This window comes from Branchiostoma lanceolatum, chromosome 2 (genome assembly GCF_035083965.1).
Source record: "Branchiostoma lanceolatum isolate klBraLanc5 chromosome 2, klBraLanc5.hap2, whole genome shotgun sequence".
In the NCBI taxonomy this organism is placed as follows: Eukaryota; Metazoa; Chordata; class Leptocardii; order Amphioxiformes; family Branchiostomatidae; genus Branchiostoma; species Branchiostoma lanceolatum.
This window is the reverse complement of record NC_089723.1, coordinates 33195618-33219331: the sequence shown is the minus strand read 5'-3', so window position 1 is coordinate 33219331 and position 23714 is coordinate 33195618. Positions and strand designations below refer to the sequence as shown.

General features: G+C 39.1%; 1 protein-coding gene across 1 annotated transcript; it reads right to left on the bottom strand.

Moving 5' to 3' along the window:
- Window positions 1-1263: 1263 nt before the first annotated feature.
- Window positions 1264-23344, bottom strand: LOC136428709 (ras-related protein Rab-23-like). Its single transcript, XM_066418426.1, has 7 exons — window positions 23000-23344; window positions 12175-12391; window positions 10169-10254; window positions 6724-6880; window positions 6257-6339; window positions 5525-5608; window positions 1264-5042 (listed from the first exon to the last, which is right to left on the bottom strand). The coding sequence occupies exons 2-7, from the start codon at window positions 12327-12329 to the stop codon at window positions 4894-4896; spliced, it is 714 nt and encodes a 237-aa protein (XP_066274523.1). The 5' UTR covers window positions 12330-12391; window positions 23000-23344; the 3' UTR covers window positions 1264-4893.
- Between the last annotated feature and the right edge of the window lie 370 nt (window positions 23345-23714).

Genomic DNA, 23714 nt, shown 5'->3' with positions numbered 1-23714 from the left:
CTGTGGCAGTGTGCGATTGGATGATCAAACGCCCCCTATTGAAATTATCGATAACTGCAACTTTCAATCAGTTGTACCATTTACAATGTAATCTTTGTAATCCTTGGTTATACTGGGTAGGACTAGAGTATGTTACTGAGTGCTCAGGAGGGACCGTTAATTAATGATGATTTTGAGGAAATTAGATTATCTTTGATTGCATAAGAATTAAATTTTGGCACTAACTTTTGATACAATGACTAAGTTTATAGGACTTTGAGAGGAACTTGAATATAATACAATGCTAAACTTTCTTCCAACACTAAGGTATTCACGGATCGAATTTTCGACGACCACTGTCGCCTTCTTCAGGATCAATAATGACCAATCACTGCCGAACGTAAACTCGCGAGAGTTACGGACACGTGACTCTATTGACACATGTCACTGCGGATACGTGACGTCAGCAATTGGTCAAACGTGCCAGGAAGTTTATAACGCCCACTGTCTCTGTTGAGTGACGGCTGGAGTGCCCTGATATATATGGCCTCCTTTATACCTCTCATAAAGTAGTCCTGTTCAGTGTCCAGAATTCTGACTTTGTCCAGCGAAACGGTATGGCCCGGAGATTCAATGTGGATGTGTTGAGAGACTTCAGACGAATGCGAGCTGGGGCGTTTGTGTTCAAGGAATCTAGTTCTCAATGAGCGTTCTGTCTCACCAATGTAGAATTCTTCACAAGTCCCTTGTCTAGTGGTTCCCTGACACGGAATGTGGTACACTACACCGCACTTCTCTTCTCTTGGGGTTTTGTCCTTCGGCGCCACGAGAAGCTGTCGCAGTGTGTTCGTAGGTTTGAAGCTGGTGGAAATCCCGTGTGAAGCAAATATTCTGCGCAGGGGTTCTGAGACGGTCTTGATGTACGGAAGGGTGATGCGTCCTTTGTCCCTCTCTCTCGTCCCCGGGTTCCTGTTGTTCTGTTGAGGGGGCTTTGGTGCGGTTGCCTTGTCTATGGCCCACTTAGGGTACTTAGGAACTTGAATATTTTGGTTCAAACACATCACCCTGTTTTCAGATTATCTTATTTATTACAAGTAAACATTCTGCATATATTCCTTGCATTTGCCTGAGTACCAGCCTCCGTAGTGACCGCTGGCTCAATTCTTGTCACTTGCTACCCAAGGAAGCAACACAAATTGAGCCAGCGGCGGTCACCCCAGAGGCTGGTACTCAGACTATCCTTGCATACAATAGAGTCCAGAAATGAAGTCAAACCACACTCAGTTCATCAGCATACATGTAGATATATTGTGGGCATGTCCATTGCAAAACATAAGAAAGCTATGTTTGTTTAAAACAGGTGGTATCATCCATGTGTCCTAATGATCAAGTGGTTCTTAAAATTACAAACAAGTTGCTCCAGAGAACTAGTCACATAATATATCAAATTGAAAATCAGTGGTTTGTACAGTGCACAGGAACTTACTATGATACATTTCCAGGTTGGAAATTTGTAGTTCTACAGCAAAGTAGGCCTTCAGTTTGAATACATGTACATTCAACTGGCTGCATGACATAAAATGACCTCAGCATACATATACAAGAAACATCAATTTGGTTAGTGTTGGTACAAAATCAGAGAAGCATGAAATGTGGATGTTAGAGAATAATTTCGAATTCTAGGCATCAAGAGATGAGCAGTTGGTCCACTTTTAAACCTGATGACATCTTTCAAGTGGTATAGCATCCTCCAAGCGGTATATGCCAAACAAATCAACACATAAGCCATTAGTGGTATACAAGTTCCAGTCTCAGACGTGACATACTTGATAAAAAAGTCATGGCTTCTTTTCGCATAAGTTCTCAAATCCACAACTTTATCACTGTCTTAACACAGAGTAGTGACTTAAAACTAGCCCTGGTAAAATGGCATGGAATTCCTGTAGGAAAATGACTAACATTATCCAGGGCATAGGTTTAAAAAACAGTAACATCTAGACAAAGACAGACAGGACTTGAAATACATTGCATAATAAAGGACTACCACACACAGTGAGTCCTTGTACAGATACTATTAGTACAGGGATGTATAGTTTAATAGCAGCAGTAGAGTAATATATCTATAGAAGACACTGCAAAAATAGCGAAATCAATGATAGTCCCTATCTACATAGCTGATGCCAGGTCACTTCTAACATGGCACTGGTTGAGACCACACATCTACAAAATTTCCTCTAAGGTAACGATGCCTTGCTTTCTTAGGTATCATGTCAACACACAGAAAGTTTCTGATACAATAAGTAATGGACCTCAAATCATTTTTTCAACAGTTCCAATTAGTAATGAACACTGCAAGAGTTGGCAATGTTGGATTGTTCGATGACCAAACACATATCCAGATGAAGTGTTTGTCCACAAGTCAATGCAAAAAGAAATTCAGCACCCTGGTCTGAAAGGGAAAGATTTTTCCTTTCATTGAAGGGTATGATTTTTCCCCAGATTTTCTAGCAACAATTGAAAAACCTGGTATTCCTTGGATGTGATGAAACATTATGTAGACCACCATCATTAAAGAATCTTTATCAAAGTTTATAGAAAACATACCTCCTAGCATTTTCTTTGGTCTCTGTGCATTGTCTTCTTTTAGAATGTTGAGTCCATATGAGTTTCAATTTGAGGAACAAATTTCACTGTCTTAGATGGCAAAGGTATCTCACAGATGGAATCTTAACTCAGCACAGTGTAACATCTTACAAAGGTACTATAGCACTTTATCTAGTGGCCACCTAGGAATGTACTTGTACTTACATCAATGTCATACCATGAATTAGTTACAAAATGATGCAAAAATTCTAAAAACAAATGTTTACACGTTTAAACTTTTAAAAACACAACTACTCTTCCTGGGGATCTGTCAGTGTAATCCGTATAGAGGGCGGGGAATGGAGATATTTTCATTTCATGTACATTTGGAAAAAAGAAACACTCCGTGATATTTCCACAACCTACAAATTATGTCACCAGTTGTCCCCATTGAGTAAAGCAGACTATGACATAATACAAGTTTTGCTATCGCAAACCTGTAGTCGACTTGCCACCCTCGCATGGGATTAACACTGACAAAAGAATCCAAACATTCTGCCACTAGCAGCCCCGTCTACCTATAGGGTTAATAAGTATCAATCAGTCACCACATACATACAGCATATCAAAATATCATCTTTACATTATCAGATGGAGGATTCCTTCTCTTCTCCTTACAATCTGTATCCCTCCTTGCGAGGAACGTCAGGTTATACAATCTCATTGTCAAGGATGTTGCATCCATTTTTTTTCAAAACATTTACACTTTTGGACAAGAATGGTCCCACGAATAAGTCAACAAACCGGAACATAAGTCCTTTTAAAAACATATTTTCCACCTTTCCTAGAGTGTCAAGTGCAATAGTCAAAACTTCATGTACATTTTGTAAAACTGCAATGATTTGTACCATGTAGTTTGATACCTCACAGAATTGATACTTTTGAATTGTAAATCCCATGAAATTGGCAAACTGCTTGGAAAAAATGTGAAGTAAGTACCTGGACGGAAAGGACCTTTAAGTGTCATTTAAGTGACCCTTAAGTTTCATTTTTCAACACTAAGCATGTATTTATGACAAGAAAACTTCACAACTGCCAATCAAAACATTTCCTCAACAACCAGGGTTATGTATTGCGTGAATCACCACAAAATACCGTAAGTAAAACGTCTGCACTTGGAACCATAAAATCAAGTCATACATTTGAAAGTTAACCAGGCTAAGAGAGTGTATCATTTGGTCCTCTGTGTACTTTTTCAAAAATAAAAAGAAGACTTTTGGAATGCTCCATCTTCCTATCAGCATTAGGTTGATCAAATCCTGTTGTCATGGGTTAGTTATTGAGGATAATATCTCGAAAAGTTTATCTTTTTGTTATTGCCTGTTTCATGCACATTTTGTTTTTGATCCAAAGGCTCAAATAGAGTTTACTTTTCTGTTCATCATACCATCAATATATCTGAGAAAGATGGGGAGAGATTGTTGTGGTTTAGACATCTGGTGCTTGTTCTTAAAGGGGGGGTCCAAATTCAATGTCAAGTTGCAAATACAATTATTTTTTTAATTCTGAAAAACATTTCCTACAGAGCCAAAACATTTTCCTCTGCCATGTCAATGAAGGTTAGACACCAAAGAGAAATTACTCAAACAACTGGATGTGATTTTGGAAATAGTCAAACGTTTCAAGTAGCATCCACTTCTTTTTGTCAGTGACACCGAGCAAGATTAGTTGATCAACAGGAATTTTAAGTTTTCCTCTCCTGTTGAGTCCCCCTATAACAATTTTCACATGTACTGCAGTATCTGGGTCTACCAATAGATCAATTGTAACCTGACTGGCAAGCCTTCTCTCAACTCATCTTCCTTTTCTTTTGTTCATACAATAAACCTTAAACTTAACTGGTCCCAACTAATGCTGCTTGAACACAGCTTCAAAGTCTGCTTTACATTTCAAGAACTACTGATTTTTCATTGATGTGGAATGTACAATCAATTTCATTCAAATAGAAAATAATCTTTTTCAATGAAGGTTAATAAAGAATTAGAAATTACAAGATGACTTTGAAACTGTATAATAAGTCCATTGTACAAAATGTGGGACAACTGCACTTTGTTTTAGTTGCATAATGAAAGATCCTAGCAAAAACTCTCAGTGACTACAAAGCTTACAGCACATTTACAAAAGCTCATTCTCCGACTGAGAAGCCTTTTCAAGAGCCCAATTCCTGGATATATTTTGTACAGAGGGTCTCTCTGGAAAATATGAAACCATCTTGTTATCCCATCAGAATGTAGCATTGAATGTGATGGGCCTGTGGGTGGGGATGAGACATCACAACAACTGGCACTTCCCCAGCATGGACAGCGGGTTCTTCTTCCCGTGGGTTCTGCGCTTGTTGGGTCCCGACAACGTGATGGTCCCATTGTCCTCCTTCTTCTTTGCCGAGGAGTTGGCATTGCTTGTGACAGTGTTGAACATGCCTGAGGTCAAAGGGATGGACCAGTGTGAGGATAAAGTAATCACTATTTGCAACAAAGTGATTTGAAATACTTATCTCCTAATTCCTCCACTCTACTTCTTTTTGTCCCTCTTTTCTTTGTTATTCTCTCTATTCTCAGCATTTCCAGGTTATCTTGAAATACAAAGTGACACTGTTCCTTCTTTCTCTTCCCCACTCCCTTCCTTCCATGATACTCCCTATTCTTTCCTTGTCTTCGTTTCTCTTTCTTTTTTTTCCAAACATTTTTAACCCCCACAGTCATTTCTCTCCTTTCCCTCCCCTCCCCTCAATTTATCTCATCTCTCCTCCCCATCCATCTCCCTGCGCTCCTCCATCCTCTACACTCCTCTTGCCCATCCCCTTAGGCCTTACTCCTTCCCTCCCCTTCTCACCCCTTCCCACTCATCTCTCATCCCTCCACCCCTCCCTTAGCCCTCCCCTCTCCCCTCCTCAGTAACGTACCAATCTTGGACTGGTTGGTCTGTGGCTCCTCCTCCACCATGGCCTGGACCCTCTCCAGGTACTTGTCAGCCAGATACCTGAATACTGGAGAAATAAAGAAGAAACGTCATGTACATGTACTTGAATACTGTTATAGCTCGTTTTACTGTCCATGTCAAAATTCCATTGTAATGTCTTGTCTTTGTCAGCAGGGCTAACATTTGTAATAGCCACAGGCAAGTTGGGCAGCCCTGGCTGTGCGTGCTGAACAGCCAAACCAATGAATAAATACATAAATAAATGAAAACAACTGTCTATCTTTTTTAGAATGAGAACAATTCATCTTCAGATGTCCTGTTCCATCTTCCTCTGGAATGACAGGAGAGATCTCTAAATGAGAACTCTCCAATGATAACTGTTTTTACTGTCAGGTATTCTAACTGGGCGATATTTCTGGGTATTCTTTTGTCTGCCTGATACATGTATCATTTTGTTATCACAGTGTTTTCTTATCAATTATAATCATGTGAGTGTTGTGACAATTAATTGTTGAACAAGGTCATAAGAGTACAGTCTACAATGTACTATATACACAGTCCAGAAAACCTGCTTCTGCTGCCTCTTGAGATAAGCCAAGAGATAACATAGTTGTAAAGCAGCAATGGGACAGATGAGAGGTAAACAGTAAACAATCATCCACATTTGAAGCACCAATCTTTGTCCGACTTCACCTGTAATTATCTTTTTACTTACCGTCTTCAACATTGAGATTATCCTTGACAGATGTCCGGTAAAACCTAAGTTTGAGCTTTTTTGCTAAGGTGTCTGCTTCCTCCCTGCAAGAAATCAACAAACAAACAAACAAATAAACACATGTTACCTCCAGGAAAACAGTATCATCTCAAATTGTGCAAGAATCTTTAAAGTTTAATATTTCCCAGAAACTGTCATCCAGCCATGGGATGAGTTGGTAAAGGGCCGAAACATGTTATAACATATAGTGTAATATGTTTACTTACGTCTAATTATGGTTGGTTATGTTCTTTTATGATGTGTTGTGTAAAATGTTTAACAATTTTTGACGATGTACCGTATATGTTTCTGGGGTGAGAGCTAGAAAAAGCGTTACCACCTGTTCTCTCACCCCATCCACATGTGTGAGAGAATTTCAATAAACAAATAAACAAATCCGCTGCCAATCATAGCACCAAAGGACTTACGTCTCTACTTTGGCGTCCTCTACCAGATCAATCTTGTTCTGTACTAGGACTGTGGGAATGTCGCCACACTCATCTTCGACCTTTCCCTTCCAAGATTCTATCGCCTCGAACGACTGGCGGTCTGTTGTGGAGAAGACGAGCACGCATGCCTGAGCACCTGGGAGGTGAGAAAAAATCACTCCATTTTCACAAAACTGTACAACTGAAACGCACAAGGTGAGTAGTACAGTCTCGAGGCTCCCGGGAATCAAACCCAGGCTGCCAGCGTACAAACCCAACGCACTTACCACAAAGCTAAAAGGTCCGGACCAGTTAGACTCGTCAGTAAGTGGCGCTTGAACCACACTGTTACACAATTAATATTTTGGCAAAAGGTTCGTTTAGTGCCGGAATACAAATTCTTGACTACGACTACACATGAACAAAATGAAATATATTCCATGGCTGTGAAAAACGTCCTATAGAAATCTATAAAGAACAGGTAACTTGAACAGTAAGGAAACCTACTAGCTACATCAACAGCGTTCAAAATGCAAGTCATTCTTATCAGGTGTGAAGTTGTGTACAGTTTGTTCAGGAGGCCTCTGTACACTACAAAAGTCCTCCAATTTGGTAGTACTCTACAAATATGTACACATAACTAATCATGAAGGGAAAAATATGTTTCCATTCTACAAAAATGCATTCTACAAAAATGTGCTGGTGATGTACATTCTAAACTTTCTGCACTACTGATTGAAAACATATTTAATTTCCGGTTTTGTAGCTTTGTAGCTGTACCATGTACCAGCATTAAAACCAACAAGCTATCCACCCACAATTTTACTGGTTACCCATGCAGAGAAGTCATGAAAGAGGCCAAGAACAGAACAATAATGCCAAGCAATTGAAATGCTATACTGTTAAGACCTCGAGCTCATTTGGATATTCAAACTTATCTGACTGATCATACGCTTGATTTTGTTGATGTTTGGTGTACAGGAATCCACCCTACCTCACAGCACCTTCAGTACTAAACCCTGGTGTGTGTATACAGGTTGGGTTAAGTTCTGAATGGGTCAATGGGTCCTTTAAGGTTTAAGTAGGAGATCTTAAGTAACCAAACTGTTATCTGTTAGAAGAGGGGGAGAGTGTTTTATTCCTTTGTTAATGTTCAAGTTATGTGTACTCATTCTCATGCTGCTTTTGGGTTGTTTGGTGGTTTCTTTGCAAAAGTTGTAAGACTCAAAGGACTCTTCTACAATCATATATTGAAAAATCACAATTTCCTAGATAGTAGATACTAAGAAAGAATCCCTTTTTTCATCGTTGCAGTATGTTTACAGTAGCAGCGGTGTCTGGTCATGTGGCTAGCCTGCCTAATAAGATTTTATTGCCTCACAAATAATTCAGCATGCCAAAGGTTAAGGGCCTGATGAAATGTTATGACATCCAAGACCACTTAAGTCAAATTCACACGAAGGGCCACAGTACAGACAGTAGAACGTCATAAAATATTTATACATGGAAGCACTTTTCTGGCTCATAAATAAGCATCAAGCCAAGTGATGGTAATAGATTGTTTTATCTGGACTGTACATATGAATTTGGCGGATATTAATGATACTCAAAGCAGACACAAAGGTGGGAATAAGGTACTGTATATCTTAGAAAATATTTGCAGTGGTTTTATTTTCGTGCAAAATTATTGCACTGCGAAAACGTGTGTTTTTGTGCTACAGCATTGTTTTAACCGCAAACTCAAAAACACAGCGAAAATCCCTATCCACTCCTACCACGAAATTAAATCCCTACAAAAATGACTGAATCTAAAGTACTGTATTTCATATGGTTTGCAGTGACCTAATGACCGTTCAGCAGCCTGAGGCAAGTTCTGCTGTGGCTTAGCATGCAGTATGCAAGCACATGCCATTCTCCTGGCAACCACTGTTGGTACAACATAGCTTTACTCCAAACTTCATGCTTGGCTTCTTTACATTGTTAAAACTTGGCAACAACAACAACGAGGGTAGGCTTAGCGGGAGGACAAAGCTTGTATCTTCATTCTGAGCATTTTTATTTTCTAAACCTCTCGGTCTTGCAAAAATAACAGCGGTTTTTACAAATTTCAATATTTAAGCCATAGTTTCTCCTAATGCAGGCTTGCTATGCAAATATTAGCCCACATAAATTGTATTTTTTGGGTTTTGGGTACACACAAACATGGTAAACTGGAAGAACAACTTAAGAGAGAGCCTAAGGGGAGAGTCTTCACCTTAGTACATACAGTTTCAGAGAGTGCACATTGTCAGATTCAAGTTTTTCTCAAACTCCTTTGTTTCCAACTTGTCCTCTTTCCAAAACTTTACATTAAGATGTCAGAAAACAAGCAAATAAATAGATGTGGTCTAATTTTAGCAGTCAGTACAGGTACTTGTAGAAGCCAGATGCTTACCTAACAGTACCTGTGTTTTGTTTACCTGTGCAGGTGTGGACAAGAAGAGGACCAGAGGGATTTCATGACAGGGTCAACAAACTTCAAAAGGTTTTGGTTTACTCCCGAAACTTCTTTGATGCTGTAGGGCCAAGACTGCAGGGCTCCAAATACACTGCACGGGTACACCAAAAATTGAAGCTGTCCACCTCATTTTGGACTGATCTAGATTGTTGTGCAGAGTTTTGTAGGTAGAGGTACATGTACTACATTGTACACTAGTATACAGCATATTCCTGACATTCAAATGTCAGAAAAAATAATCAAACCCTTGTTGTATTATTTGTTTAAGATTTTCAAGTTAGCTATTGTGTTTCAGATTCAACCTCTGAGGAGAGGCAGTAAGGTTTTGCAGGCATTCTATGCACAATTATTTTTTCTGTTTTTTTCTGTGTACCTAAATTTTTACGACCTAAATTTTAGGTTAGGTACATCAGTGCACCAACTCTGAGTCCGAAATTAATTTCGAGCCCTGGACTGACATTCTCTATGGGTTTTCAGGATTACTGATGGCACACCCAGACTTTGGAAGGTATTCTGATAATCCCCTCTCTAATTCCAACCAGGCCTTGGCCTTGTTTCTGTCAAACATGCCCATCTGATGTTTTTTCTCTCTTGAACATGGCCCATGTATTTTATGAAGACATAGTAAACATGTTCATCTACAAAAGGGTATACCAACAAATCTTAAACATACTTTAATGATTAAAAAAGAAATCATACCAGCCCAATACAAAGATAACTAGAACACGAGATATCAAAACAGGAAGTTCCCCTGCAGTACCGTAACATGCAGCTAGAGGGCCCAAAATTTAATCATTTTCAGGTCTCATCAAAACCTATCCACATATCAATAAAATCCATCCAGGCCTGCTCAAGTTATGCTCTTCACATCTGAACATCCGAACATCCACACATACAAACGCTATCGAAAATATAACCTTCTTGGCGCAGCTACATGTAATAACTCACCTCTGTAGTATGCTTTTGTGATAGCATCAAACTCTTCCTGGCCAGCTGTGTCCCACAGCATTAACCGTATGTCTTCATTGTTCACTCTGCAAGGTAAAGACAAACATGCTATGAATAGAACGTACATCAAAAGTGTCTGTCTCCCTTCTCTTCATTCAAAGCCTTGAACTTAATGAAGCAGACACATCGTTCCATCAACAGGAAGTCTGGACGCTTGTAACGACTCAGTCAGTTTTGAGCCATGAATAAAATGAATATTATACATCTAGAGAGATGAGGTGCTGTTTTAATAAATGGCCAGTAAAATCCCTGCCCCACCCCCATGTTTATCTGCTGTGTGACCCAAGGAGTGCCACTGTTACAGATTTGGCACTCTGTTGTGTATTATGATGGAATGAATGTTATTCTTCCAAAGCTGCTTCCTATTGCTTTGACATCTTTCCTCACTTCATATACTTGCTACCTACAGTTAGACAGAACTATTGGAGGAGGCAAAGTACCATTGGGATTAATCTCCAAGCAATCTTCTGTTGGCAAAATCATTATGTCCGCCAAGACAGTATCCATGCGCCAGACAGTATGCATGGGCCACTGGGGAGAAAGGCCCAGTGATCTGGGAACTGGGAGCTTGACAAGCATTACAATTTTGCCTTTCTACGTCAGCATCGAGATTAAACTACCACCACAAAACCACTGTTACACAATCCCCCAGGTCACAGTAGCCTCTGATCCTTTCAATATTTCTAATCATGAACAGGAATCATGTCATTAACTGAATGATCATCCATCACTGCTAGCCTGGAAAAATATTTTTGCTGAAAAACTTATTTTAGCCGCCACTTCAAAGTCATTAGAATTTGGTTCCACAAATCTTTAGTAAATTTATATCCTTAAAATTATCATAGCCACCTGCAATTTTATGCTCTGGATATGCATTATGGAATCACCACTCAAAGAAAGAACTAGGGACATTTGAAGCTGGCAGCTATCTTATAGGAGCGAGAATACGACAGGTGTTACTGAACCATGATCACACAGGTCACATAGCACTGTGAACCCTGGTACCTGGATACATGAGTATGTTGTTGGACAAACCAGGCTTCACACATAGGTAGTCACTTTGGTAAACAGCTGGATAAAGTTACATGGAAATTAGATTAGTAGTATACTGTGTACTTTCTAGTATAAAGATACAATGTATCACATAAGGTAGCAATAACAGGCAAAAGATAGAGAAGTATTATTTCACTAAAATGAAGATTTACAGAAGTGATTGCAATTATAGTCTTACATCATCACTGATATGTTCCTAGGCTTGGATATGAGATTTATATTTAGTGATGCCATAAAAGAAGGAATATGCCGGAAATCCACCATCAGTACAGCAAACAGTGGAGGGACTAAAGCCTACATGTAGCTCTAATGACAGGCCAAGCTGAATTCTTCATGTCTATTCATTTACAGGTACCGACTTACTGACTCAATCAATCATTTGAACTATCACATACCTATCCAGGTATGGAGTTGCCCTAGCCTGAGTGTCATCCCAGTTAGTTCCAGGCTTTCCATTCTGTGAAAGGAAAGCCTGGAACTAACTACGATGACACTTAGGCTACAGTTGCCTGTTCCTATTTTCTATTGTTAAGTGCTATTATTCTAGTTCAAGCAATGTTTTTTTAACAGTTCAGCTGCACTCTCTTTTCTTTATATCAAACAACAGCTTTGAAGTTATCCTCAATTTTCTCCTGAACTCTATGTGTACTGTAAATCTTGAAACACCTGCAGTGGTTTTATTTTCACAGGCTTCACTTTAAACTAAAAATGTGTCCACCAAGAATTCCTAACACTGAAAATATATCTCCCTTGTATGACTACCATATTACATAATTGTTTCAACAATGAATTTACAGCACTGTGAAATCCTTGTTTCCTCCTATTGCAAAATCTGGTACTACAGGTGCATGCACAATGTAACTTATCAAGAAAACATCAAGAAGTATCCTTACTCTATTTGTCTTTCTAGGAAGTCCACGCCGATGGTTTTCTTGTAGTCCTTGGTGAAGATGCCTTTACAGTAGCGCTGGATCATGCTGGACTTGCCCACGGCACCGTTGCCCACGACGACGACCTTGATGGCTGTCTCCACATCTTCCTCCCGCATGGCTGCTGCCGTGATGTCAGGACTGCACGATGCTGCAACACTTCAGGCCACGGGTCTCATATCTGGAGCAACAACGACATCTATTAGTCAACAATTACTGTCAAAGCTGTCCATGAAGACCACTCAAATCTGGTCTATGTAGACAGGTGGTCACTATAAACAGGAGTCTTAATGCATATGTTACGACAGTTAAGGCCACGGGTCTCATATCTGGAAAAAACAACAACATTTACAAGTTATATCTGTATACATTTTTATGCATATTTTTTATACTGTCAAAACTGCCCATGAAGACCAATCAGGGGACAACGAAAATCTGGTCTGTGTGGACAGGTGGTCACTATAGACAGGATTCTTAATGCTTGTGTCAATGGGAAAAATCAGCAAAGGGACCACCAAAAAACAGAGGCCAGGTGGTCGTTATGTAGACTGGGAGTCACTTGCACAGGTTTGACTGTACATGTACCTGGATTCCTAATAAACATGCACATACACACGTGTGTACAATACAACTCATAAATGAAAATTTGGCTGGAGTTGCTAAGTTATGCACACAGCACAACACAGTACAACAAGAAAAAGCCATTTCTTTATTCGTGTACTAGCGTTGCCCTCCCTACAGTTGCCTGGAACATCTGTCTTAGAGCTAGCTGAAACTGAAAGGTGTAACTGTAATGTAAGCAAAAACTTGTGTACACAGTTTTCCACCATTTGTTTTGAGGAATGCCTGATTTGTTTTACTTGTAAAGGTATCAGGTTAGACAAAACTAAACACACAATATACGAAATGATAGTTACCGGGAGCAGCCCATTATGATTAAGTAGAGGAGCTGCAACAATAGGACTGAACTACCTGAGCCTGTTAGTACCTAGCAGTAGCACTCATCCAAATGAGTAACATTAGGAGAGTCTAATCTTGAACTTAATTGATGACGTGCAATGGAAATTCGTCTAGATCTTGAGATTGGAAGTTAACATTCAATGGCTCGATGGAGGCCATAAAATTGCTGAGGAACTGTCAAGAGTCATTAATGTTTAATGAAGTGCAAACATGCGTGTTGAGTGGCTAATAGAGGACAAATATTTCTAAGTCAATCCAGAAACCTCCTTTTTGAAAAAGTCTTCTTACTTACTACATGTAATTTGAGAACTGTAAGCACACCCAGGCATGTACTTTTGATAGAGCATGTAGCAGTCCTAATACTAATAGCATGCATACATACATACATATATACAGGTACATACAATTGTTGGCGCTATGACACCAGGTAGATCAGTTTGTTTAAAATTCAAATCCCTGTCCTCTGGGATCAGTTCTTGCATGTTCTGCATTCAGACTTGGGCTTATACTAAAACTTTTAGGAGCTTGGGTGTCGCATTCAATTGCAAACTCAGCTTTGTCAGCATCAGAAATGGCCAATGTCAAACACTAGAGACTACAAATGGAAGAGAAGTAACTGAAACAAACACCATAAAAATTGTTGTGTGCTTGGACGGGCCTATGGTGCAACACTCCCAGTAGCATTGTGATGTGATACCAAGGTTTTCCCAATGGTATGATTACCAGGCTAGTCTAAACCCTGATCAGGATTTCCAGCCTTCTGTCATGAACATGTAGTTCCCCCTACTTATCTTGCAACCTGGTTAAGCGACATTTGAAAGGCAGGACAACAATATCTTAGGCCTTCCAGTAAAGACTTCAGATCCAATTTGACTTACCATGCGCACACCAAGCTCCCAGTATTAATCAGACAGCCAAGTCATCATCTCATATTCCTGCCCCAAACCATTGATGCTATATTCAACATAGCCACTGCACTCAAACCAAAATGGACATCTGCTGTCCAAGTTACCATGGCAACCATAGTGGGCCTACATAACATCAATGGCATTTTGATGGTTGCCATGGGGAAATTTCCATAATGCCATTAGTGTTACCAGGACTGAACATGATTTCCTTGACTTTGTCTTGGGAATACATCAGTGCAGTCAGGATGAAAAAGGTAACGTGAGCCATGGCCACTTTGACAGCTAAATTGGGAAAACACAACATCCCTGTACGTAGTGATTCACCATTCTATGGGATGGAGATGTTAGACTTACAGTGACATGAATACCAAATATGGTGACACCTCCACATCAAGTTAAACATGCCTAGATATTCACATAAACAACCTTAAAGGACCTGTAATGATAATCATTTTTTGCGTTTCGGCGCATGCGCGCCGGAACGCATTGTCCTGGCTTTTACCTTCAAGGAAGGAACCAGGGAAGCTTGGTTCAACACTGTGTCGCACACAATAAGACCTTATATGGCAATACGTTCTCAAATCCTTGTATAGCCGTTGCCTTATATGGCAAGAGAGCACGAAAAGGCAGGCAGGCTAGATTTGCATGTGACACAGGACGGCGACCGCATGTAACTGCTACAACTGTTCGGAAATATCATTGCATTGTGGTTTCGGACTTTGATATCCTGAAAAATGACCATATCACATCTATTCCACAAGATTGCAGAAGAAAAAAAATGATTTCGTCAAGAAAACGACCAAAAATCGGCATAAATGATACCATATAGTGAGGTTATAGCATTACGTCCAGAGTGACTAGTTACGTACCGCAGCTTGGCCGATCTGGCAACGCGAAGCACTTCGGACCCAGAAGATCCGGGTTCGTGTCCGTGCATGGATTTTTTTTTCTTTTTAGATATTGAATATCAAAAATATATATTGATATTATATTAATCTATCAATATCATATTTATGAATATCATTTTTTCATTAATAAATAAAGAAATATTTTATATTTGTTATTTTTAAATATTCATTTAATATATACAAGGCCTTTGTCTTATGAACAGGACTTCATAGATTCCAAACCCGGCATTCGAATTTTTCTGTTCATTGTAATGGAAAATACCGTGCAGCGGCTCCTATGCGCGGTAAGATGATTCTTGCAAAACACTCGCCACTAAACTTCTATCCCCGATGTAAACAGAGGCTCTTGATGTTGTTTGCAAAACAGCGATCCTTTGTTACAGTAGCAAATGCTCCATTGTTCAGTATCGACTTCATTCAGACAACACGGACGTGGAAAGTGGCGCCCCTCGGCACAAAACTATGGGAATTTTCATGAATTTTAGCAAAATTACCCAGGAAAATAAGGAAGAAATGTTGTAAATGCGGAAACCAGAATAATACGGATGAGGTAGCTGTTGATTTGTTTGACGTTTGGTAGTCATTTTAGATAGAACCTTAGCTGTTATGAACTTCTATTTCACTTAATTACCATAGTGCTGATGATTCAATGGTGCTTTTTCAAATTTTATGTTTTATTGCGTACCATGTACATAATTACATTGATAGCTTTTATAATGAGCCTATTATACATTTTACAAATAAGTACAAGTTGTAGGCCAAGACCAGCTTTTTCAAAAGCACTTAAGTTAAGTGACGTAACTTCAAAATTGCTTTCCCCAATCTGCCTTTCTCTATTACCGTAAAACAGTACTCATTTCCCAAAATGACAATTTTTCTTATAGACTGAACAGCCCTTGAGTGACTTCCTCTGGCAGATTTTACTTCAAGTAAAGGGAAAAGACAATTCACACTTATAAACGTAGCCGAAACGCCAGCTTTTTTTAAAAGCTCTTGTTTTAACAGTTACTAGTAGCTGCTTGAATACTAAGTTAGGTCATTTTCATTCTACCTCTGCGAATACCCAAAGCATTATCATCCCAAGCTTACCATTCCAAGCATGCTGATTACAATACTACTTCTTCGTGTGATGTCACAACAATTCATGTGCAAGACACATGTCCATATTCAGTTTCCGGCTGCACTCAAAAATGTTAACAAAGTGCCAGCGATTTCCTGAGGGAAATTCATCAGACAAATCAAATCAGGTTCTCTCTGAGTGTAGAGGACTGCTGAATGACAGGTGAATGGGTATGGGTGTCTTGATCAAACCTCAATCAGATTTCTTTTGTTAACTCAAGGGTCATCTCTATAAAAGAAAAAACAATTGGCTTCTAAATCCATTTTTGGCTGCTATAACGGGGTCTAATAATCATAGCAACCTTCATGAAGATTATTTGAGCAAACACACCAAACTTTGGCACTAGGAGTAGGATATTAATATTTGATATTCTGGACTAACTTACTTCGGATACTCAAATAAAGGAGTTAGCATATCTATACATTGTATATATAGACTAGATAGATGCAAATGCTCCCAGACAGCATAACAACCATAAATGTGATAGCAATGTACATGTACCACATAACATACAACAGGTTGAAGTATGGTGTTTTCCACCTAGTACTCGTGTACCAAAGCTGTCATGCAAGGAAATTGTATACAATACAGGTACTACAATGTACATGTACATACATCTCACCCCTATGCATCCTACAGACATGACATCTGGCCTTTGTTCAATATACTGTTGTTATTCTAATCTGCTTAAAAACACCTTCTACCATCTTGTGTTATTGCACAATTTCTGGTTTTCTTTTGAATATGACAATGTGCAGGTCCAAGCTGTTACCTAATAAAACTGGAATAGTGGTCACCTTTAGGCCAGGGTGGTCACATTTCTTCTGCCCATTGAATTGCTCCCATTGACAAAAGTATTAAGAGTATCTTGACAGTAACCACAAGTCACTTACACTTATTGATCTTGGTCTGATGACCTTTTTGTATACTATGCATAGTAGTCATATTTGATCAATCCCTTCAGTGACTGCTAAAATTTAGTTTTTCCCTAAATTACTGGCTTAAATATTAATAACCCTTGCATGACATGAATAATCTTTTTATGCATGTACATGCCTTTTGAATATGTCTTGATTCCATGACAAGTCATGCATCTATTCACTCAAGGTACGGTAAATCTAGAAATGCTTGTGGTGGTTTTATTTTGTAGGTTTTTTACCCGTCCACTACAAATTCAAATCACTGTGACTATTTGTTTCCGATGGATTTACAGTAATTAGGCAATTTCCGTATAGCAAATATGCATGAAGTGTTCACTGGACAAAGGCAAGAATGGAAAATGATTCTAATTTTTTTCAAAAACTTTGAACATTATGTGCTGGCAGTAAGTGTCTCTACATGTAGCTGTTGCACTACTTATGCAAACTATAGTCTAACCTCAAGCCATATTCCAAGTGGACTTCAACATGATACATCAGCAGTACTTAACAGGTACAGACTCCACTGCCAACACATACATGCCAAAGGTGCCAAGAGAAAATCTATAAATCACAGGGTTGAGTGTCATTGAAAGGTCACTGTAAAAGGTGAGGAGACAGATGATTACTACCCTCTTCCCTAACACTGAAAGGCAGGGTTTTCAAACCAAATACCATCTAAGCTTGCACTCATTTTGCATACAAACCTTGGTTAAGTCTAGATGGTGCAGTGACCACAAATTCTACATCTTCATTTTGCTTGTTAGTAGAATTTGTAATCCTTACACGACACACAATCCCTATACCACAAATGTCACGGTGGGTTCTTGCACCTTGCCCCTACAGAACCTTGAGTGTACCTTTGTACATCCTACAGAGAAGGGTACAAACAGTAGACTTAGCGGGGAACAATGCAAACAATGGCTTAAACCACTGAATGTGTGTTAGGTTTCTTAGGGATGTGCACTTTAACTTATCAAGATCAAACTACTTTCTTTAAAACTTTCTTTGAACATTTCAAGCAAACTTTTGCTTTATTAACTCTTTATTCTTTTTTGCCATGACTGCACCAATTATATAAAGAACCTTCCTACATGAAGTAAGAATGTACATTAGCTCAACCCAACACAAGCTATTGTGTGCAAATCTTTGTTGCTCCAATTACAGAATTATACCTTAGCTCCTGTGTTTATACTCTAAGAAAAGTTTACATAACTGCTGAGTAATGCTTCCGTAATCACCAAGCAGATGTTAGGGAGGCTAAATCATTATGTTTTCCTAGCTGCCTGTTTCTGTTTCAAACAACCTCCCTATGGTGAAGGAGCAGCTTGGAAAACATACTGTAATTCACTTTATCTTCAAGGTAGCAAAATTTCATGGTGTAAGGAAAATGGACATTTTCACTGAATTTTATCTTCACTGTGGCGGGAAGTGAGTTACAGAGCAGATGTGTCAAGGAATCATAAATAAATACAACAGTTTTCACGGTGATGATAAGTTCACGGCACAGAGGTGACCGTGAAAACAGCGAACATAAAGTTACAGTGAAAGAAACAAGAACTGCAGTAGCCTCCCCCAACATCTGCTTGAACTTGAAGATAAATGTTTCTAACACAACACTTTAGATAATGAAAAAAAACAGTTGCATACCTACAGATGACATCATGTATACACTGACACCTGTGAGATTCAGTTCAGTTTTATCCCTCACTGCCAAATCTATCCAAGTTGCATAAGTATTACTATATCTATAAATGTATTCATACATGTACATGTATGTTGTATGTGTATGACATTTTGAAGGTAACTTCAGTACCTAGACACGCGGACACCTTTTGGCAACATCCATATGGACAACTACCAATACCTCATCATATCCTGTACTTGTACAAAATGTATGTGTTACAGTGTATGATAAATGCCTTAAAGTTTTATTTCTTATTTATAAATCTAAAACTTTGCAGTGATCTAATTCTGCACTAACTGACTAAGGAAAAAATGGATTTGAGTTCACGATAGCACAATAGTAACACACTGCACAGTAATGGAGACACTAATAAAGCAGTCATGTTGAAAACTGGAGAACATAAATCCACCACGAAAATTTCAAGAATCACAGTATGTGTAACACATCAGACATACCAAGCAGGATCCCTGCAGTGATTTCCTCCCTGCAAGGTCATACCTTCTACAACCTCCCAAACCAATCTGTACCTGTAAACATGTCCAACCCAAGTGTATTGACTCTGCACATATCTCAATCAGGCGACTTACATGGACTTCTAAAACATGTCATGGAGGCATTCTTTATCTTCCATGGAGATTTCCTCATTACTGAACTGGGTTAAATTGTCCCCTGGGTCTCTGGGAAACGAGCTACAGACAGACAGAGCTACTGTGTCCTGGTAACCTGGTACTGTAGGTATAAAAATAATGGATACCAACTGAATGTCAGGTAATGATGGATTGTGTCTGAAATCAGTCATGCCAGCATGCTGTCAGTGCTGTCATATATCAAAATTCTTTGGGGTGTATAATATGATTTAGAATATCCCTGGGTACATTGTTATCTTATTCAGAATATATCTTACACCATACATAATAACACTTCGTAACCATTACAATTTAGATTCTCAGTACGGTAATAGAAAATACTGATTACCGGTATATGATAATCAGAAAAATGTAGAAGGAGACGAATATGTTTGTCTGTAAGTGTAACTCAGTACAGATGGAACAGAACAAAAAGGTCAGGGAGGGGGGGGGGGGGAATGATGTGAAGATAATGAAATATGAGCTGGATTATGAGCAGAATCAGTCAGCAGAAAAAGAAGGATGGTCCAGTAAAGCTGCCTCACACATTTTCTACAGTGCAGATAAAAGAAGAAGATTTGAACGGTGGAATGTCAAAACATAAAACATAGTCCTAATCTATGAGTCTGACCTTCTTCTTAGTCACTTAGCCCTGAACACAGCACAGACCACTGTAATACATCTACTAGGTACCTTCCACATCCTATCCTTTCTTGAGATAAAAGCTGTCTGCCATGATGGTATGCACCCTGAAATATCACATTTCTTTGCAATCACTGGCCCAAATCTGAATACTGTCCAGAGAAAAGATCAGATTCTAGCACCATAACACGGTTGGATCGCTGCTCGTTCTTCATTTCTCTGTCAATAGCTCTTTGTGTCCCTGTTATGGTGTTAATTTGAGCTTCATTAACTTGACCAAACAAAAGCAAGTCCACAATTGTGAGGCACCTGCCACCTTCCTATTCATTGGATGGAAAATAGAAGAGCTTTCATTTTGATCCAATCACAGAGGAACTGTCCTCTTAACCAATAACCGACTGTTGCGCAATACGATACTTAGCTCAAGAGAGATAACCCTCCTTGTAAAGCACAAAGTCCCTCTGATGAGTAATCATAATACATTTGTATATAACTATAAATTCTATGGCATAGTCACTACAATAATGATAGTTTAATAATGTATTTCTTTTTTTTTCTTGTCAGCTCTGGTTATCTCTTAGCAGACCAGTAAATATGAGAAAAATTGTATTTTGACCATTCAACAATATTTCGTGCTAGTTTGTCTCATTGTGTTTTTCTTCAATCAACTTCCTTGTACCGATATAATCAGTATTCACCAAACACACACAATACCTCATGGGGGAAAAAATGGCTTTGTAGATATGAAAGATTACAATTGGGCCCAATGGGAGAAATGTCTATATTCGTGGCATTACAGGACTCCTGCCACATAAAAGGCAACCAGGTATACCGCAGATCTGTGACCTCAAATAAACTTGTATTGAATATGAAATACTACAATAAAAAGGGGAGATTACTGAGAGCTTATACTATTACCAAAGGACAATGAGGTATTTCTGTGTGCGTGCATACTAAGCTACATCTATCAGCTTGATGAGTTCATCTCTGTGTTATGCCAACAACACAGACAGACATGTGTATATATGAACATTCCTTCAAACTCCTTTGATACGAATCCGCTTTTCAACAATATTCCTTATTTTGCACACCATGAACCCCCTTATTGTACATTTGAATGCCAGTATGTGTATATGTGTACATGATGATGATGATGATGCGTATAATAGAATCAATTCATGTTAATGTTAAAAATGCAATACATATAACTACTCTGTCTTGAAGCTAGGAACCAACTCACTTTGAGATTCATAATACAAAAACTATCGGACCAATCAAACAGTTCATTGACATTGATTGTTACTTATCGTACCTGATCAACACTCTGTTGATTGTTTCATCATTGAACCTATACTCCTGACATAAATACTTCCATCATTCTCTTCCTCAGATAACCAATGAACCATTTACATGTATTGTAAATGCATTTAAGTTCAGAATGGTTTAATGTTCACGTTCTTCAATGCAAACTTAAATTGAAGACCACATTGAAAATGCTTGCTTTTGTCTTCTGCCTGCCTACCACCCTGATTCAACCACAAACTAAAAACCACTGCGAACACTCAATTTTCTTCCTACCGCAAATTGTTGTCATATCACTGCTATTGTCAGACTTCCATCATAAGTACAGTGCCAGATCTCAACTATGCTGCAGACGTGGCAACATTTCACCGCTGTAATCTCCATTAAGGGATTTGGGACAACTAAATTTTCTGACACTGCTGTCACCTTGTGAACAGTTCGTTGGTGGCAACAATAATCTCCAAACTTATGCAAAAACATTCACCGATACAGTGAAGTAGTGAGTAGCATGACAAAATCAGTACTGTTGAAAATCTAAATCCTCAAATTCAGATATTTCCATACTCCACTTTGTATTCATTGTCTTTCATACTGTTTGCTTTGACAACATAATATATATCACTGTTTGCTTTGACCATGCAGTATATGAGTATGATAATGATATTCAGGTTGTAGGAATGTGCAGTCAACAAGCTTGTCACGATGATGATGTATTGGTGAAATTAGGCAAAAATGTTGGTGAGCAGGCCGATGTGATAGGGGAGCTGATAAGGTAAGGAACTGAGCGGCAACACAGATTGGCAGGGAGAAGCAACAAGATAGACAAGGGCAGACTCGTCATTATTACTACATGTACGTCATTACTTGCTCAAGCTAGTATATACCGGTATAGGTACACAAAATATACAAATGTGGGAGGGACACAAAGATGGAGGGTGGGGGAGGGGTGTGGTTGTGGATTGATGTTAGTTCAGTTGCACTGTTGCACATATGATAATATGCCAATGTGGAATTTTGACAAGTGATAAAATACAATGAGTAGGTATGCAAATTATGAGAAGATTTGTTTGCACATGTCCAAGGTAACTGTGGAGTTTATCACACTTCCCTATTACATCATGGACATCCATGTAGGAGAGACTGAGAGCAAATTATGAACTGAGCATCAAAGTAACATTAATAATAGCTGTGAATTTTTGTCATACGTGAGTAAGTACAGGAGAGCACATTTGATATAATCCAACCTAACTAATCACCATAGCATAAGCGAGAAACTGACTCTAATCCCTGTGATAATGATTGAACCATCTTCCTGCATCCTAATCCTTGATCTGGCACCAGGCAACTAGCCGACCGTCTGCATATCGAATCAATCTATTTGTTTCTTGGGAACGGAAACGTGACTAATAAATGCTATGCGGGGCTGGACAGATACTGAGTACCTTAGTCCTCAACTGCAAATGTCACGTATGTCTTCTCTGATGAACCGGGTTTCTCATCCATGTCGATCCACTTCGTCAATGTCAGTCGTAGCAAAACTTCACGACGGATAAAAAAGGATCACCGAGTTTGGGCGTCACGACAAAATAATTCTTCCTGGTATTCGGGTAAACAAAGCCGGTCACAACGTTTGGCGGTGACTAGACTAGAGACATGTGCGTTGTGTAATACCTACTTAGCACAGAAACTGGCACAACGTCAGGGCAAAACGACACTTACCAGATGAAAGATATTCTGCAAACTTCCGTCACGCTCTGTCCCCAGACGCAGGTCTTCCTTCACTCAAGTCCGACCGACCGACAGCGCAGGCGGAGGGCACTGCACTGACACAACTTCGCCCGCACTTTCCCGGTTCCGATTCTCTCTTCTCCAGGCAAACGTTTCACTAGAACTACGCTAAATACACTCTCCTCTATCTAAAGTAAGACTAAGGAATGTAAATGTGACCTGAAATGCTACCAAATGGCACGACAAAAGAGTTGAAACAGTGAGGATCTGCTTGACTTCCCAGCTCACGATCTGAATTTTTCTCGGTGTACCTAAGTCACGTGACTAGCACTAAGGGCCGCTCAGCTTCGGACGGTCGCACTTTTTTATGTGGGTGTTGTCCTTTTGGTTTGGTTTAATAAGGTCTCAATAAATGATACAGCAAGATTCTTCCTGTAGCACAAACATGAAATAAAACAGCAAAAGGACAGTAACTGAAATATACGACAAAATAAATATACTAATATACATTCTGATCAACAAAACTCAAAATCACAGTCAGAGAGTTCAGAGGTCAAGGCAAAACTATACAAATCAATAGAGTACGCTTTATTATTGTCCTAAATGCTAAAATTGGAATTATCAAATCATTTATATTGTTGTATTATTATGTGCGTTCGAATTGTGGAAGTTTCTTCATGGCAAAAACAGCAGGTAGAATAATTGC

Coding starts and splice junctions, on each gene's coding strand:
- LOC136428709 (XM_066418426.1), bottom strand. CDS start 12,329: ATGCGGGAGGAAGATGTGGAGACAGCCATCAAGGTCGTCGTCGTGGGC. Junction 6,340..6,723: donor GAGGACGCCAAAGTAGAGAC/GTAAGTCCTTTG, acceptor GATTTCTTGCAG/GGAGGAAGCAGACACCTTAG. Junction 5,043..5,524: donor GACCAACCAGTCCAAGATTG/GTACGTTACTGA, acceptor CTTTGACCTCAG/GCATGTTCAACACTGTCACA.